This window comes from Bos mutus, chromosome 4 (genome assembly GCF_027580195.1).
Source record: "Bos mutus isolate GX-2022 chromosome 4, NWIPB_WYAK_1.1, whole genome shotgun sequence".
Classification (NCBI taxonomy): domain Eukaryota; kingdom Metazoa; phylum Chordata; class Mammalia; order Artiodactyla; family Bovidae; genus Bos; species Bos mutus.
This window is the reverse complement of record NC_091620.1, coordinates 54,883,085-54,902,245: the sequence shown is the minus strand read 5'-3', so window position 1 is coordinate 54,902,245 and position 19,161 is coordinate 54,883,085. Positions and strand designations below refer to the sequence as shown.

General features: G+C 43.9%; 1 protein-coding gene across 4 annotated transcripts in view; it reads left to right on the top strand.

Moving 5' to 3' along the window:
- Window positions 1-3,520: 3,520 nt before the first annotated feature.
- Window positions 3,521-19,161, top strand: part of PDE1C (phosphodiesterase 1C) — a 539,682-nt gene continuing 524,041 nt past the window's right edge. For all 4 annotated transcript variants that reach the window (XM_005889124.3, XM_070369504.1, XM_070369502.1 and 1 more), the window contains exon 1: window positions 3,521-4,126. In XM_005889124.3, coding sequence (XP_005889186.2) covers window positions 4,042-4,126 — 85 coding nt within the window. In that variant the 5' untranslated portion in view covers window positions 3,521-4,041. The remainder of the gene's footprint in view (window positions 4,127-19,161) is intronic.

Sequence of the window (19,161 nt, the reverse complement as noted above, 5' to 3'; positions counted from 1 at the left end):
TATCAAGGGACATGACATTAGCACCTGAGTCAGATGAGTTTCCTGCCAGATTTTTATTTTACCATGTATAGTTGTTATATTTTGAAGGACATTATCTGATCCATGAGTTATGAACTGATTTAAGTACTAAATTCATCCTTTTCTACTTTCTTGGGATGAAACCAGATTCATGCATTATCTTGGGAGAAATTAATTTTAACCTAATTAATCTTGCTAATAACTGGATCAAACTCTTATGTATATTGTTTCTTTCCTTCCTTCTTTCATCAAACATTTGTTGCTGTACCTTCCTTGTTAGAATCTATTCCAGTAATTAAAAACAGATCAGTGATTTATTTTATAAATCAAACTTATTTTTTAGTAAATAAGTCATTTTATAGCAAATATAATAGTATTTACTTATTTTATAATAAATATAATAGAATCAGAAGTTATCTAAGCCTAGATAGGTGAAAGATATTTACGATAATCTAGGAATCAGCAACCATTTTCTCTAAAGGGACATAGCAAATATTTTGGGGTTTGTAGTCCATACAGTCTTGGGCACAGCTACTCAACTCCACCTATCGGTTTAAAAGCAGCCACGCGCAATATGTAAACAGATGAGTGTAGCTATGTTCCAATAAAACTTTATTTGTGGACACTGAAATTTGAATTTCATGTAGTTTTAACGTGTTACATGTTCTTCTTTTGAATGGGAAATTTTTGAATTTTTCACTCACTCAATCACTTTTTTAGCTTGAAGATTCTACAAAAACAGGTGAACAGACTGGATCTGACCTGCAGGTGTTTGCTGACCTCTTGCTCAGTCGTGTCTGACTCTTTGCGACCCCATGGACTATACAGTCCATGGAATTCTCCAGACCAGAATACTGGAATGGGTAGCCGTTCCCTTCTCCAGGGGATCTTCCCAACCCAGCGACTGAACCCAAGTCTGCCTCGTTGCAGGTGGATTCTTTGCCAGCTGAGCCACCAGGGGAGCCCAAGAATACTGGAGTGGGTAGCCTATCTCTTCTCCAGAGGATCTTCCTGACCAGGCTCTTTGAACCAGGGTCTCCTGCATTGCAGGTGGATTCTTTACCAGCTGAGCTACCAGCTGTATTTGTGGACACTGAACTTTGAATTTCATGTAGTTTTAATGTGTTACATGTTCTTCTTTTGAATGGGAAATTTTTGAATTTTTCACTCACTCAATCACTTTTTTAGCTTGAAGAGTCTACAAAAACAGGTGAACAGACTGGATCTGACCTGCAGGTGTTTGCTGACCCCTGCTCTAAAAATAAGGGCATGGGATTCACCCACCTACTTGGGTATCTTGGTATAGTTTTCTTATTTCACAGGCATTCTTAAAGGAGCATTCCTGAAAGAACAAAGCAATGCTTCTGTTGATCTTGGTGTTGAACTCCTTCTTTCTTGGCTTATGGAATGTTAGTATTCCACTTCACTTAGTGTAGAGTAAGAGCCCCACACTGAGAAGGTTGCTTTTAAGTCTTTGCACTTGAAGCAGCACAGTCAGTGGTTCTGTAGGTGTGCAGTTTCTAAAACCAGGGAGAGAGAGAACAATTCTGGGGAGAAGCAATTTAAAACCAGTTCTAATTGTTCACGCAAGTTATTTTTACCAGTCTTAGGGGACAGATAAATGATCACATTGTTATTATTTTTATAGATTATATTTCAAAAAGCTTTTCTGCTAAGAGTGATTAAATACCAAGTTTTAATTTCACTCACTCAGGGAAAATTTTCCATCCCATTAGGATTTTTTTTTCTTGATAACTTACCGTAGGAGACTATAACTCAGGGTTTTCAGGAACCTCATTCCAGAACTTCCAGTGACACAGAAGACATGTGATTTTGCTAAATGTTTGGGAAGGTGGGAAAAATACAGGGAAATGAGAATGATAAGAAACTTTTGGGGGTTACTATATTAAAATGCATTATATATAGTATATGCTATTATATGTAATATTATATATAGTATATATAATAAACTATATATAATATAGTATGTAGTCATATATATTATATATAAACATTTTACAGATAAATTTTTTTCTCTATAAAATTAATGATAACAATAGCAAAAATATATTATTGCTACGAAGAATTTTCTCCAGTGTCTACATAATGAAACTTGGGAGTCACCTGGTAATTGCAAAAACTAAATGTCCACAGTATGCCTAAGTTTCACCCATTTCCTCTCGCTTAATCCTCATTGTAAGATCAGGAAAGCAAGACTCAGGGAGGTCTAGTATCTTGCTCAAGGTCATATATTTGGTAAGTGGTGGAGCCAGATTTCAGACTCAGGTCTGTCTATCCCTAGAGCTTTCTTCATGCTTTTACACTGTAACCAGTTCCAGTCTCAAGGAGCGCCTCAGGGTTTGACGCATGCTCTACTACCAAGCGAGGATGTGCCATTCTGTGTGACATGAATTCTGTCTCATCTGGCTCAATCAATCTTGCCATTGATCTCAGCAAACTATCAATGTGGTTCTAGGTCTTACCATAGAGAATTTATAATTGAAGTTCCAACTCTATTTGACATTAAAAAAAAAACCCTCATTTCTCTCAAAATATATGGTAAATTGAGGAAGATTCAGGTCCTGAGATATTAATCTGATTTCCATGGGGCTTGAGAGGTTTATGGTTCCCCTAAAATTGCATGTGGAATATTGAGAGAAGAGTTCTAATTTTCGTTCGAGTCTGAAGACTTATGACCACTGTTCTCTAAACTCAGAAACAACTAGGGATATACCTGATTGACTCATTAATATTGACAAGTGCTTGGTAAGTGTGTTAAATTCCATCACAACAAATAAGGTTGACTTAACTAGTTCTTTAATAACCTGAGCATAACACTGTCATTCCATGTGTTACACTGGGTGGACTCCGCCAAGGGACTCAACTCTGGTCTCATTAATGTGAACTCCCCAGCCCCTGACAAAGAACACTACAACTGTAAATCCTTAGCACTGCTTGCTGATTGGAGGGAATGATGTCCCTCATATAAACCTTGCCTGGCTCAGTCATTTCAGGTACTGGAAGGATCAGTAATTGATTTGGTATTATAAAGTCAAGCTCCTCTATCCAGACATGGCCACTTTTTAGCTGTAGGACCTTAGTCCAGCCCCTGTCCACCTCAGTTTCCTCTTCTGTGACAAGAGGGGTTAGCCGTAGGGGTGGTTAAATCTCTACCACCTCCACAAGTCCCAGGAATCTCTATTTGGCAACACACTTTGCCAAGTCTATTTGACAAAACCAAATTGGAAAGAGCTCGGACAGTTCGTTTGGAATAGACTAGAACTTGCGCATCTTAGAACCTCTGCATGAAAGCGCTTAGCCACCAATATGGGTTACTTTGATAATTATCTCCTGGCCCGGGAATGCCGAGAAGTAATTTTATCGGGGTCCCAGGCTAGTTCAGGGGACAGCTGCAGGGAGGAAGTGGGCGTGGCGATTTCCCCGACTTCCTTGTTTGGAGCAAACTTTGGCAGCATCTGACCGGCTTGGATGTTTGCTTTTCCATCTGTTGATGTGTTTTTTGGGAGCTCTCTTGCCTGCCAGAGAAAACATCCAAAAGAAGCACGACGCCAAATCTTAGCCATTCCCTTGAGTCCCCAAACCCCACCAACCTCCAGAGAGGGGAAGGCGAAACTGAGAAAGAAAACAGACGTGCCTGGAGCGCGCTGGCTTCCAGGGAGAAGGTGGCAAAGACAGGGACCTCGGTACCCACCCACCCACCAGCCCGCATCCACGCGCGCGGGTGCGCGTCGACTCCCTTTGTTTGCACTCCTCTCGTGGTAGCTGGAACCTGGCACTGGAGATGGGGCATTTGCGAGGCTCGCTGGCTCCGCCGTGCGCCTAGTGTGTTAGTCGACTTCGCGCTCGCGGTGCCAGCAGCCGGCGCGCTCCGCTCTCAGCGAGCCGCGGACCGGCGGGGACAGCGCGCCGCGCGCCCGGGTGGGGGACGCGGCTGAAAGCGGGGCGCCGGCGCCGGGGTGCGCGCCCCTCCGCTGGGGACCTCGGGACGCCGCCGGCTGAACCATGACGGACGCCAGCAACAGGAAAGAGGGCTTCAAAAAATGCCGGAGCGCCACTTTCAGCATCGATGGCTACAGCTTCACCATCGGTGAGAACTTTCCGCCCTCTGCCCTACTTCCGGCTTTCCGGCGGGTGGCGAGGCTCCTTCCGAGCCAGGGAGGTGGGTGGTCGGAGTGGGGCTGGGTCGCGAGGCGCTCGCCAAGCGGGAGACCCGGGGAGCGGCGACAGTGCCGGAAAGTCGCGTGTGTGGCTCGGCCGTCACCGGGGCTGTCCTCGCGGTGCCCCTCCCGCCGCTCTAAGCCGGCATCCCGCTTAAGCTGGTTTTTAGGGTCACACCTTTCTGAACGGCTCCATTTCCTCGCTGCGATTTTAGTAACGCAAGCCGGGAAAGGAGGGATGGAGGCAGAGAGATGGAGAGGTACGGGGAGAGAGAGCGACACAAAGACGTGCACGACAGACAGTAAGACAGAGACACAGAAAGACGCACAGATAGGAGAGACCGAATGACAAGAGACATCCGGACAGGTACATTAGTAGACACACCTAGACACCAGTTCAGAAATATGAAGTCAGAGAGGCCGATAGAATGTCAAAGATGCGGAGAAAGAGATGATAGAAACAGAATGAGCTGACTCTGAGGGACAGACACGTAGAGATAGATTCAGAGAAAGAGATTGAAGAGCAGGTTTCACAAAAGTTGAAATGAGAGAAAGGAACACAAGGAGAGAGAGAGAGAGGAAGGAGGTAGGAAGGAAGACAGGGAAAATAAGGCAGAAAAAGAGACACATTTAGAGTCAGAAGAAGGCAGGGCGGGTGGGATGTATTATGCTACTAAAACATTTGAGAAACATCTGTCTCATGTCCTCTGGATTCCCAGCGGCTCCTTTCCCAAACCTTTCACTAAGAGGGGCCTGGAGGTGTCTCCATGGTCCTTAGAGGAAGCAGGACCACAGGGCTGACTCTCCAGAAGCTGAATTTAAGATCAGTTCTTGGTGCTTTTACTACCGGTTCCATGCTGTACTGTTTTGAATCAACTGGTCCAAGGATTATCTCCTCATTTTCCCAGGAGATGGGCTAAGCCAGGGAGGCTTCCTCTCCAGGATGTCAGAGATTGGAGACCAGCAGGGCACAGCTAGGTGTCAAGGAGCTGCTTCAGCTTTTTTACTTCTGTGTGTGCTCAGGGCAGTGTGGCTATAAATCTCAGCTTCTCCTTGGAGCCTTTGAAAGTGAGGGGTATATTAAGGTGCTTTTTGGAAGTGTAGCAGAAATTTGTCAGGGGCAAGAAAAGGCTATTGGAGGGGATCTGGGCCACTTTGCTTCTTCTAATGGAGTGGCCCAAGATTTGGGGGGCATGGGCTGGACATATTACTACCAGAATTCAGTCTGAATGCCTTTACCTGCTTCTCAAGTTTCTCCATTCTGGCTTGAACTTGCCCTTCTTGCCTCAGTTGTCATGGCAGATCTGTTTCTTCCATACACTCATGATGGCTTGCCCTGGCCCCCATCCCACCCCTCAGAGCCTTTGCTCAGGCTGTTCCCTCAGTCAGGAATGCCATTTCCCCAACTCTGCATTGAGAAATCTTGTCTATTCCAACTCTCACTTACCTCCTCCTCTGCTTTTCTTCCCCATGAGAAAGAGCTCCTCCTTCTGCACTCATCTTGGCCTCCTAGTCCTGTGTGAGGGCTCACACCTAGCCTTGAACCAGTATTTCAGCAACTATTCCTTGTCCTCTTGCACTGCAGGTTCCTTAAGAATGAGATTGTGCCTAATTTTATTTTTCGTCCTCTAATAGTGAGTGCTTGGGAGTTTTTGTAGGAATGAATTAAAGGTTGCCGAGGTCCAAAGTGATTAATCGAAAGGTTGTGTTAATACTAGTTTTTGTGAATCTAGTTAGAAAGCTCCCAAAAATGATTTTTAAGTTTTACCTGGCAGTTCCCTGTGAAATCTTTCAAAAACTGTGGCTTCTAAAACTCAAGTTTATAGTGTGGCTGTCCCGGCCTAACACCTACTCCCTTTCTGCTCCTGTTCTCACTAGAGGAAATGGTCTAGCACGTTGGTGTGGTCTGCTGGTCAGATGGGACCTCAAAAGTGAGCAGGTCACTTCCTGGTGAGAGAGCTGCCAGCTTGTTTCACATCTTTGGGCATTTATTCATTCACTCCTTTCCATCTGCCCTCCTCCTTCCCTCCCTCCTTCAACAAATTTTTATTGAATTTTATGGTATTAAAAAACACAATTTAATAGAATGCCTACCACATGGCAAACACTCAATAAATGGTAATTATAATTATTCAATACCCTAAGCTAATATCATGGGGAGTTGATGAAGATAAATCAGACCTAGAACCTAGGATTCAAGGAATTCATACTCTTGAGGTGATATGATGTCTTCATACATAACATTTTACAAAATAAAAGCTTTTAAATGCTTCCAGATACATGTTAGAAGTTTTAGGCCAATATAGACATTGTAGCAAATACAGATAATCAAAAAGTAAAAAAAAACACTTGTAATTTTACCACCCACTGCTAAACATTATTAATATTTGTTGTATGTACTTCCAGTACTTTTTTATATATACAATTTTTTAACAGCAATCATAATGTTTGGTAATGGTACTTAATATCATAGTAGCTTTGTTTCATACTCTTATTTGTTTTTATTTAAAAAACTTTTACTTTTGGCTATTTAGGTTGCTTTTACTTTTTATCATAATTGACAAAGGAAAAAGACTAAATCTTTGAGCACATCCATTTACACTTTTGAGAATAAATTTCTAGAAGTACAATTGCGTGGTCTAAGACTATGTGTATTTTTAGGGATTTTAAAGCATATTATTAAAAACCCTCTGGAAATACCAACTCACACTCCCACCAGCCATGTATCAGGTGTTCACACACTCTCTTGAGTACTGATAATTTTTGAAGAGTTGTTTGTTTGGGAGGTGGAAGGTAGTATCTTACTTCCACATGTTATTTCACTTCTTTACATTTTATGGCCTTTGCCTGTATGTTTTTCCTCTGGGGATGTTTCATCATTTATTTTTAATTTTCAAGCACAGTTGACTCTTAAACAATGTGGGTTTGAATTGCGCAGGTCCACTTATACAAGAATTTTTTTTCTATAGTAAATACTACAGTATACACAATCTGCAGCTGGTTGAATCTGAGGATGTGGAATTGGGGCTTTGGAAGAATCACATATAGGATTAGTTATGACACAAATTTTCAACTAACCCTAGTTGTTCAAGAGGCAGCTGTACTCTTAATGTATGTAATACATGTGAATTATACATATAATCAATGTATCAAATGTACATAATATATAATTATAGCTACTATGTATTAATTGTACAATATATTATGTAATAACTATATATTAATCATGTGATAATTAATATGTACCAATAATACGCATTATGTACACACCTTGTATGTGCGTCTCTGTGTGTATTTGCAAGTGCTGTCTGTCCTGTATGTTATGTGACATTTTCTTCTAAGCAGGGGGCTTCATATTCCTGCAACATCGACCTGTGGCATTTAGGACTTGGTTTGTGGATGTACAGATATCTTGTAGCCCACACCCATGGTCTCCGGCTTGTCCTATGGTTCCAGCAGGGTGGAATAGGTGGACAGTCCCCCTCTAACTATGTGAGGGAAGAATCCTGAAGAAATTCCAGAGCCCAGATCACTTTTTTTCTCAGGTGTCCGACATTCTGTCATCAGGAATCACCTTCTTTTCCAGTCTGTTAATTATGCAGAATTTCCAGGTCAAAGAACTTTACTAAAGGAATTTATGTTACGGTCCTGGCGATTCAAGAGATTTTCTCTCAGATTCAAGAGATTGTTACCCCTGGCTTATGAGGCCAACAGGGTTCTTGGGATTCTGCAGAAGAGGGGTGTGTGAGCCCCCACCATGGCAAGGTCAAGAATCAAGTTTCCTTGGAGGGCTCCTGACGGGAACTTCTCTCTGTTAAGTGGACATTTCTGGGTTAGGAGGGGCTTCCGTGATGGCTCAAATTGGTAAAGATTCTGCCTGCAGTGCTGGAGACGCAGGAGACTTGGGTTCGATCCCTGTGGTCAAGAGGTCTTGAAAACAAGACCGTGAGCTTCAACACGTGCCACATCCAGAAAGCGCTGACTGTCGTAGAGCCTTCGTGATTTGAGGGTTGCATTCCTAGGAAACCATTGTAGTTAGGATTGTTGTTATTTAGTCACTAAATTGTGTCTGACTCTTTGTGACCCCATGGACTGTAGCCTGCCAGGCTCTTCTGTCCATGGGATTTCCCAGGTAAGAATACTGCAGTGGGTTGCCATTTCTTTCTTCAGGGCATCTTCCTGACCCAGGAATCTAACTGCATCTCCTGCATTGGCAGGCGGATTCTTTACCACTGAGCCACCTGAGAAGCCCCAGTTACGATTGTAGCCAATAATTATAACAATTAACATTAATTGAAGCCCATGTGTAGAAGTTCAAGTGTAATTTGACTCTGTTTATGAACTAGTATTTGAATATGAAATGAACAGTTATGGGGAGAGTTGCTCTATTACTATTTTCCAGAAGAACTTTCTTTGTCCCCTGGGGTTTGGATATCTGTTTGGGTTTGTATTAAGTGGATTTGCAGATTCTTACTTTCTCCATGAGGCTGCCCAAAACACACACTTTTCCTTCCAAGGTGAAGTATGTCTGCAGAAAGCAAAAGCACTTTTTTCTTTTAACTACCTGAGGGGGACTCTCTTGATCCCTCTTGGTGCTCCTCACCTCTCAGTTTCCGGATGAGAAAATGGGTCTTAAGGGGGGCCCTCATTTTCTCTTCTCCTCAAGGTGATGACCTCTACGGTGTCAGAAGGAAGCGGGTGAAGCTATGGGCCAGGAGGATGTGAAGTTGGTGGGGTGTGTGGACAAGAAGCTGCTTCCTCCACAAATGAACCTGGTGGTGGTGTGGAAAATTCTAGGCCTGTAAGGTGTTGCTAACAGAGGGATGCATTGCCTATAGCAACTGCCTCAGGCTCCCTTGCCCCTGTGTTTCTCTCTGCGGGGTTGTCCCAGAGGAGGAAAAACAAGGGGCCCCTAGACAGCAGTCAGAGGCCCAAGGGGCAGGGTGTGAGGGTTCCCTGTCCCACGTGGGACTGCTGTTTGCTGGGAACCCCAACTAAGTGGGGAGGTCTGCTGGCGGGTACGTCTTTCACAGGGGTTCTGGGTGGGCGGGGCTCTGTGGGTGGCCGAGGCTGGGATTTTGGGCTGCATGAACTGGGGGTGTGGCCCCTTTCCAGCCCGGGCATAGAGGCTCCTGGCCTTGGTGCACAGGGTCGCAGACTGATCTCAGTGTTCTGTGTCTCGTCTGCCCGTTAGTTTGTCTGGCTTGTTGGGGGTGCTGGTGGGTTGCAAGGAACTGAATTAATATCCAAGGCAAACTGTCCTGCCACCGCCTCCCAGCACCCGTTGCCCTAATTCTCTCCTCCTCCTCCTCAAGTCCCTGGGAAAGATTCAAACAGAGCCAGGTGAAGGGGGCATTTGGACTGAGGGCTCATGCACACTGGGACTGCAGTTTCTGCTCTGACTCTCACCTCCGCCCCTGATTCCCCTTCTGCATCTGAGCCACAGTCCTTCATGTGTAAGATGCAGAGTGTGATCCTTAGTTACCGGGCTGTGGTGAGGATCAAGTGAAGTTACATGTGAAAAAGTTGTTTGTTAACCCTGCAATGTCATTAGACAGCTTCTTGTTATAAGGGAAGACAATACTGATTAGAGCTTGTGTGTCCCTCTGCACGGTGCTTGCACTTCAACAAAGAAAGTGTGAGAAATGAGGCTCTCACCTTGGGGTCTTACTGGCAGCCAGCAACTGGAGCGCATGGTGTTAGGGATGTGTGTTGTCTGAGAAGGGGTGTTTGTAGCAGGAAACCCTGGGCGTTGGAGTCACACGAAGACGTACTGTGCTGGCCAAGCAAGTCAGTTAGCTTCGCTGAGCCTCAATTTCCTTCTCAGAGTAAATGGGGCTGGGGTGAACCTTCCTCCTGGGTGGACCCGGCCAGGGGAGTGAAGTTCCATGCGTAGTGCCTGCTGTCACACTGTGTGCTTGCTCAGCAACCCTTCCCTCCCCTAGAGATTATACTGTGACTAGAACTGGCTCTGGCTGCGAGTGGGTGAGGGTTAGTGGTGTGATCCTGAGGGTTAGTAAGTGTGTCTAGGGCAGACTTAGGGGTGAGTCAGTACTGCTGTGTGCTGGCCTGGGAATGGCCACCAGGAGGCCCACATCTTGGCCCCTGACGCCAGATGGGAACAAGAACAGAGTGGGTACTGGGTACCTCCTGCCCTCCCATGGACTGGTGCACCTCCCGGGGCTACCCAGTGCCCCAGGCATGTCTACCAAGCCTCCATGGACTTAGCAGAGCAATGGGCACAGTCCACCTGGGGTCATGGGGACGTTGTGGGTAGTGGGGGGAACATCACTGCAGGAATGAGCTTCTGAACTTGACTTGGGAAAGGGGACCAGGATGGTAAAATGGGACCTAATAGAGTTCAGAATATAACAACCTCTGGAGTTAGACACTGGGGGTTCAGATTCTGAACCTCATGTTTTTGTCATGATCTTGGAGAGGTGGCATCAAATGGCTAAAGTTCAGTGTCCTCAACTGTGAAATGGACATAATAAATAGTATCTGCCTTGCTGGACTGGGCAATTAAATGAGATCATGCAAGCAGAGCTCCTAGGCATTATCTTATTCTGGATACCAGAACAGAATACCATAGGTTGGGTGGCTTAACAGAAATGTATTTCTCTCAGCTCTGGAGGCTGAGAAGACACCAGCATATTTGGTGTCTGGTGAGGACCTGCTTCCTGGTTCATAGGGGGCTGTTTTCTTACTGTGTCCTCACATGGCACAAGGGGTGAGGGAGCTCTCTGGGGTCTCTTTTATAAGGGCACTAATCCAATTTATAAGGCTCCACCCTCATGACCAAATTACCTGCCAAAGGCCCCACCACCTAATACCATTACAGTGGGGGTTATGAATTTTGAATATGAATTTTGAGGGGACATAGCCTATAGCACTGTTTTTTTTGAGAGATAATAAACATTTGCTGAATATAGCACTGAGTTAAGCACTGTAGAAGGGCCAGGGGAACCACAGGGGAAAACATGCACAGTGTTAGTGGGAAACACATACCCGACTCAGAACTGAAAGTTCTGGTTAGGTTCTTCCTAACTTGCTCTTTAATCCTGGGAAAGTCACTTAACGTGGGAGGTAGTTTCTCCATCTGTAAGTGAACTGGTTGGGTACAGAATTCTCTGTGGTTCCAGCCACTCCAGAAAGGTGGTGAGCTTTCAGGCCTGAAGGCCATTGTAGCTCTCCCGAAGCTGGAAAGTGCAGGGGTATGGCTAAGGGAGGCACTTTCAGACTTCTAGTGAAAGAAATTTGTAGAGTTCAGAGCATCACAGAGGCAAGTAAATGTAAGACTAGCAAAGAGTTGAAATTATTATTAAAGTAAGTAGACTAGATTTTGTGTATCCAACTTTGTATGATAATTCACTGTACTCACAGTGAAGTCTGATAACTATTGAGCTCTTACCAAGGGTAAGTCAATGTTAGCTGCTTGGGCCTTCCAGACTTTTCATCTCTGTGATGTCAAATTCCAATGAGAAATGGGGGTGTGCACGGAGATTTCCAAGTGTTGCTGCTTGCCTGCAAAGTTAGCTCCTTTCTTTTGTGATATGAAACCTTTGTGGCTTCAATTCATGTTACTACATTTGTTTGTAATGAACAATAAATGTGATGATAGATAATAGTAGTGGAAGGACCTAGCATGGATCCTGCTTAATAAATGTTTGTTGTAGTTGAGAGGCAGTGTGTGTAGAGGTTAAGAGTATGGATTATGGAGCTTGACTACCTTGGTTTGAATTTTGGCTTCACAGTTTATTAGCTATGTGATTGTTGTGATCTTGGACAAGTTATTTAACCATTCTGTAAATGGACATAGTTATGTTACTCGTCTCCTAGGGTGTTGCAAGATTAATGGGTTAATGTACATTAAGCACTCTGAACAACACCTGGTACATAGTAAATTCTATATAAATGTTTGTTATGATGTTATTTCCATATAATTATTATAATATTCATTACTATATACTGCTCTGCTGCTGCTCAGTCGCTTCAGTTGTGTCTGAGTCTTTGTGATCCTATGGACTGTAGCCCACCAGACTCCTCTGTCCGTGGGATTTTCCTGACAAGCATACTGGAGTGGGTTGCCATGCCTTCTTCAGGGGATCTTCCTGGCCCAGGGATTGAGCCCATGTCTCCTGTGTCTCCTGCATTGCAGGTGGATTCTTTACCACTGAGCTACTGGGGAAGCCTGTACTACTACATATAGTAATAATAATACATTTCCATAATATATAACTAACATGAGGATAGTAATGACTATCTCTGAGACCTTCTTGATCAGCACCTATTTATGCTGTTCCTTGAAGGGCCATAAGGATGGCCTTGATCTTCTGCTTTCTGTGGTTCAACATTGCCATTTCCTGCCAAGAGGCATTGACTTGTGTGTGTTCTTGGGTGTTGGAGTCCCAGTACTGTACAGGTGTTCTCACATCCATGGTGGACCTACAGATGTTCCCATCTTCTTCACCAGCTGACCATCTTTTAGGACTCAGTGTGTCACCTGTGATGGCTTTGCAAAGTGAGCCTCTCTTTGCCAGGCCGTTTTTATGTAGTTTACTTTCCAAGGCCAGGATGTCTTGCAGGAAGGAAAGTGATGCAGAAGACCTGGGCTCTTGACCCAGTCCTGGCACTTCTGTCTCTGTGATGGTGGGAAAGATCATTCGTCTTTGTGAGCCTTGGGTCCCTCATGTGTAAATGTGGATAGCAGTTCCTTCTTTGTTGTGTTATTGGGGGAGTTCAGTAGAATGAGGACCAGATGAACTCAGCACGCTCTGGATGCCCAGTAATTGGTAGCTGTTGGTTGTGATAATGGAGAGGCTCTGAAATCAGGGAACAGGCAAGTCTCCCAGACCCACAGCTGCTTCCCTGGCTGGAGGTCCCCAGCCTGCCCTCTGGCTGCCTCCCCCAGCCCCTGACCAGCCACTGTGTTGTGTGCTGGCGCGGCTGCAAGGCTGCCTTTGTTTGAGTGTAGGATTTCCGATCAGGCCGGGCATCTGGAGCGCCCGCCTCATCCCAGCTGAGTGTTTCCAGCTGGGTTTGGGTAATTGGTGCCAGCTGCTCTGGGGAAAGTGGCTGGCACTTCCTGTGCTGTTGGCGGGCAGGCTCCAGAGTGTGGTGGGGGCTTGGCCTGAGAACCAGGCCTTTCCCCAGGGTCCCTGTGGGGGAACTTGGAAGCAGAGCTGCTGGAAGTTGGTTTTTACTTGTCTTGTGGACAAAGGTCCAAATTACTCAAGACTCCGTGAGTATTGGTCCTCAGACACTGCTGCCAATGTTTGCTTCTCAGAAAAGAAATAATTTTAATTGATTAGCTGGTTCCTGACTTTTCTCTCTGATTCTCCAGACAACGGTGCTTTTTCTCTTCTTGATAACGGTGTAGAGTGGGTCAGGTGTGATTCCTGGGGCTTGGAGAAGAAAGAGAAGGATCAGCTCTGCTGGACTTGCATCACTACTAACCACAGGCATTTGTCTAGCCTTTAAGAAGGGGCCTTTAAGTTTCTCTGATTCAGCTTTTATAAATAAGGTTATAGGTAGAGCAGTTACTGGTGAGGATTTCAATGCCGGTCTTTAGCGCTCAGGTTCAGTGTCTTTCCTTTTTTTTTTTAATTAGAATTTTTTTTGGGGGTATTGAAGTGCTATGCTGGATTTGCTGAATTACATATTTTATTCATCAGATATCTTGACTATTGGAGGTCATCTCAAATAATTATTGTGTTGTATAAGGTGGAAAGAATATTCCTTCTTTATTTCTGCACAAACCAGAAGTTGAATTGCTGAACTCTGATGTTCACCAGGGAAGAGAGATTTGGCCACACTGTTCACTTTTCTGAATCTTGTAAAGCAGGAATAATAGTATCTATATTTGATTATGCAGTTTGTAAATTGCTGGCCCAGTAATGTGACCATTCCAGGTTCTTATAAACCTTAATTCCTTTCCCTTCTCTATTCTCCTTCCTTGGCTCATGCCATACCTGAAGGCATTTTGACTGGGTTAGATGTTCACTGTGATACAAGGTATGAGAACCCTCCAGCCCTTTGGAAACTTTATCTCTCTGAAAGGTCCCCAGAGGGAGCTGGTTTTGATTTACTCTGACTCCTGGGCCCAAGTATCCCAAATCAACACGTGGGATTTAGGCAGCGAGTGGGAAAGTGGATGGATTTCTATTTTAAAGTCATTAGCTTACAATTTCCAAGAAAGGCTCATTGTGTTTAGTGACTCATTTTCTTTAACCATTGGAAGTTCCTTTAGATTTTTGAAATTTGTCATGTCAGTAAGTATTGAAGGGGAATCCAGCATGTCTTAAAGAGGGAACCAGCAGGACTCTGACTGGGACCAGATCCCAGCCGTCTTCTGGGCCCCGGGGAACTCAGCTTTTCAACAAGATGCCTTTTTCTTTCCTCATCAGGTCATTCATGAGGCTAACTGTTTAAGACAGGGAATGCAGGTTAAAAGATACAGAAATCAGGCCAGTTGTGTAAGACCGTAAGCCTGGTCTTGGTGACTATTCCAAGAAGGCTGTTTTCTGGGATTATGCAGTTGTTTTGTAATCAGTTGCCCTAATGATGATGAAGATGATGATAATAATAATAATAATGTTTTACAATCTGTGAAGCACTTTCCCAAACATCAGCTCATTTGAGTCTACCAGTAACCCTGCAGGGAAACTATGAACAGCTTCTTTTTACAGGTGGACAAGCTGGGGCTTCAAGAAGTCAAAGTTAGAACAATGACCCAAATCCAATTTCTGCATTTTGGAAAGCTCTGGCATCTGAAGCAGAAATCTGGGAACCATCTTAGCTTTCTTTTCCTGTGTCCCCACAGCTAATTAGTTATCAGGTCCTGTAGATTTCCTTCTCCAGACTCTTTCCAATTCATATTTTCCCCTTCATCTCCTCTACCTTAGATCAGACCCTTCTCTCCTCTCACTTAATCTATTGCAGTGTTTCCAAGTGGTTGCCCTTATCTCCCCAGTTTGTCTCCATTCTAAACTCCTCTCAACATGGTAGCTAGAATCTAGCAGTTGGAACACGCAGCTAATCCTGCTGCCCTCCAGTTTAAAACTGTCTGGTAGCTCCCATCGTTTGCAGGATGAAACCTACATTCCCTAGTAAGGCTCACAGGCCTTTTGTGGTTGGTCTTTGCTCTTCCCTGGGCTTACCATGTCCCTGCCTGCCCGTGAATGGTAATCATTCAAAGGTTGGCCTTTATTAGGTGCCCTCCACATGCCAGCTATTGTGTAAGGAATTAGGGATATAATGTGAGTCAAACTGTGGGCCCAGTGGAGCCCACAGATGTTAGTGGTATAGCTGTGCTTTGATGGAATGGCCTGGGTGCTGTGCATGTGCCTGAAAATGGCATGGAGCCTAGTCTGGGGTGTTGGGGTAGAGCCTACCCTGGGGATGGACTCCCCTGATGAGGCGGGTGGAAGAAGGAGGTGGGGAAGCATGCAGATGGAGTAGAGGAGGAATAGAGGTTAAGAAGAGGCCCGAGAGGTGGGCAGAGGTTCTTGTGGGCCACCTGAAGCGTTTGATCTTTTTCCCAAAAGCAGTGGAAGGCAACTAATAGTTTTAAGCAGAAGTGACACAATCAGATTTGTGTTCACAAAAGCACAGGCTGTTTATTCTGGGGCAAATCAGTGTGTGAGTGTTTGTTGACTGGAGCTACTGTTGTGTCATAGCGGGCCACTGCCATACATATGCCATTCCTCCTCTGTATCTGAGCCTTCCTATACCCTTCCGAGTAGTCCTTCTGACTTTGGAACAAACCAGACAAACTTCCAGGCTGTCAGAGAGGCAGATTGTCCTTAGGGGCTGAAGGTTTTCTTCATTTTCCTAGTTACTTAATTCATTTTTTTTTAAACAAAATGAAGATAGGATAATTAATTTCATTTGCCCATAAAAATGATCCGTATTCATTTTGGGAACTCAGGAAAGAAAAACTCATTATTCAGAGATGACCTCTGTTAATATTTAGGTGAATCTGCTTCCATATTTTCTTTATATTAAATTTGCATGGTATTCTATAGCAGTTTTTTTTTTTTTTATCTAAATGGGATCATCCATGTTGATTTATCTGCATTTTAAAACTTATTGGTGTGCATGAACATTTAAAATTACTCAGCTCTTTCCCTCTCTTAGTGCCTAGGCCCTCTTTGGCCCTGTGTTGACTTCTCCAATCTGGATACAATCTGGACACAAGCCAGGTGAATCTTATTGGAGCATCTCACAACATGGCCTGTTTGGGCAATGCTGCCTCACCAGTTATACACAAACGTATTTTATATATAAACATACACACCCACATACACTTATTCTCTCTCTGTGTGTAATTGAACATTTGCTATTTGCCAGACACTGTTCTAAGGGCTTTGAAGGCACTAGCTCGTTTAATTTCCCATTTTTTGATGATGAAACACTTAAAAAAAAGTAATTAATTTATTTTAATTGGAAGATAATTACTTTATAATATTGTGTTGGTTTTTGCCATACATCAATATGAAAGCATGCCACAGGTATACATGTGTCCCCCCACATCCTGAACCCCTCGCCCTCCTCCCTTCCCCACCCCATCCCTCTGGGTTGTCCCAGAGCACTGGCTTCGAACTGGCCATCTATTTTACATATCGTAATGTACTTGTTTCAATGCTATTCTCTCAAATCATCCCACCCTCACCTTCTCCCACTGAGTCCAAAAGTCTGAGGAAACAGACACTTGCCCTGGGAATCTGAAGCTAACATGGTTGTGTGTGAGGCAGCCAGGCATGGGAGATGTCAGAGGAAGGGCCTTCTTATACGGGGACAGGCCTTTGGTAAAAATTCAAAGCACTTTTGGGACATCCAGCATCTCCTCTTAGCCTCCCAGATGAGAGGGTTTATGACCTTGAATGGGGGAGACAACTGGATCTGAAGGTTTTAGGATTAGAATGTTCCTTAGAGTGTATTTCAAAAGAAAGCCACTCCTTCCTTCCTTAACTCTCTTACAAACATTGGTTAGGTGCCTGTCTTATCTTGTCCTCCTTTTCCCTCCCCTTCCCTTTGATTCATTCAGTTTTATTTTTTAAAAATTAAAAAATTAAAATCTTTTGTCTGCAGTGGGGTCTTAGCGCCCTGACAAGGGATTGGACCCCCATCCCCTGTGTTGGAAGTGTAGAGTCTTCTTCTTTTTTTAAGTGTGCCAGTCCATTTGGGACATTTTATTTTTTATAAATATTATTATTTAAAAAACGTAATTTATTTTTGGCTGCTCTGGGTCTTTGTTGCTCTGCAGGCTCTCTGGTTGCAGAGAGCAGGGAGCTACTCTCTGGAGGTGGTGCATGGGCTTCTCATCGCGGTGGCTTCTCTTGTGAAGCACAGGCTCTAGAGCACGCCGGCTTCAGTAGCTTCGGCTCCCAGGCTCTAGAGCATGGGCTCAATAGTTGTGGTGCACGGGCTTAGTTGCTCCGTGGTATGAGGGATCTTCCCGGATTAAGGATCAAACCCATGTCTCCTGCGTTAGCAGGTGGATTCTTTACCACGGAGCCACCAGGGAAGCCCCCTGTCATCATTTTCTTGGGTAGATTTCTACGAGCGGAATTTCTGGGTTGTATGATAAGTTAATATTTAACTTTTGAGGAACTGCCAAACTGTTTTCCAGTTGCACCATTTTACAATCCCACCAGCAATGTAGCAGAGTCCTTAAACCAAGCTTTATAGAAGTAGGAATTAGCTACCTGGTTTTCAGATGTTACAGGGGCAGGACTGGCTGCATGTAAACCAAATGAGGGGCTTGTCAAAGATTTCTGGGCCCCATGCTTTGGAGATTCTGATTCTATAGTAATGGAGTGGGGCCTGGGATGTGCATTTTCAGAAAGCTGTCTAAGTAACTCTGATGTGTGGCTTTGTTTGGGAATCACTGAACTGGATGAAGTTCAGGATGGGATGAGCAGAGGAGAATTCTTGGGAAAACTGTAGGCAAAAATGCATGTGTAAGAACAACATAATATGTGCTTGTAATTAGCAACTGAGCATGCGTGCACACAGTGAGTGGGTAGCAGGGTTAGCAGAGGCCCTTGAGCACATTGGTTCAGTCAAGAGAGAGGATCCCATTTAGTTTTCTGAAACATTTTTGACTTTTTTGGTTACCAGTCAAGGCCAGAGCTTTATATTTAATCTTCTTTCCCCCCCCCAAAATCCAAGAAAAGATTTTGTTTTTATTTTTATTTATTTATTTATTTTTGTTTTAAAATTTTTAGTCTGATAATTTTAAATGGCAAAACCAGCTGATCTCACATATAAATACATATTATGAAACTACTTAATTACTTTTCCAAATTTAAAGGTCAATCCATTTGTAAATACCAAATGATTATAGGATTTTTAAAAAATCAAATAAATAATACTTCATTACAAACTGTAGTTAACATGATGTACATTAGATCTTTAAACTTATTCATCTTACAACTGAATTTTATACCCTTTGATCAGCATCTCCTCATTTCACTCCCATCCTGCCTCAGCCTCTTTTTTCTAGACTGGACCACACACTCAGGCAAGTTCATCTACATTGTTACAAATGGTGGGATTTCCTGCTTTTTAAAGCCTGAATGCTTTCACAATTTAATCTTCTTTTGGCACCCCGTGGACTGCCAAAATCCAGAAAAGATTTTGTTTTTTTTTATGTTTTTATTTTTTAAATTAATTTTTATTGGAGTGTGGTTGCTTTACATTATGTTAGTTTCTACTGTACAGCAAAGTGAATCAGCCATTTATATATGTATATGTATATCCTGCCTTTTTTGGATTTCCTTCCCATTTAGGTCATCATATATTTCAACAACTCTTACTAATTATTATTCTCAGTTTGGGCTTTCCTGGTGGCTCAACGGTAAAGAATCTGTCAACAATGTAGGAGTCGTAGGAGATGTGAGTTTGATCCCTGGGTTGGGAAGATCCCCTGGAGGAGGGCAGGGCAAGCCATTCCAGTATT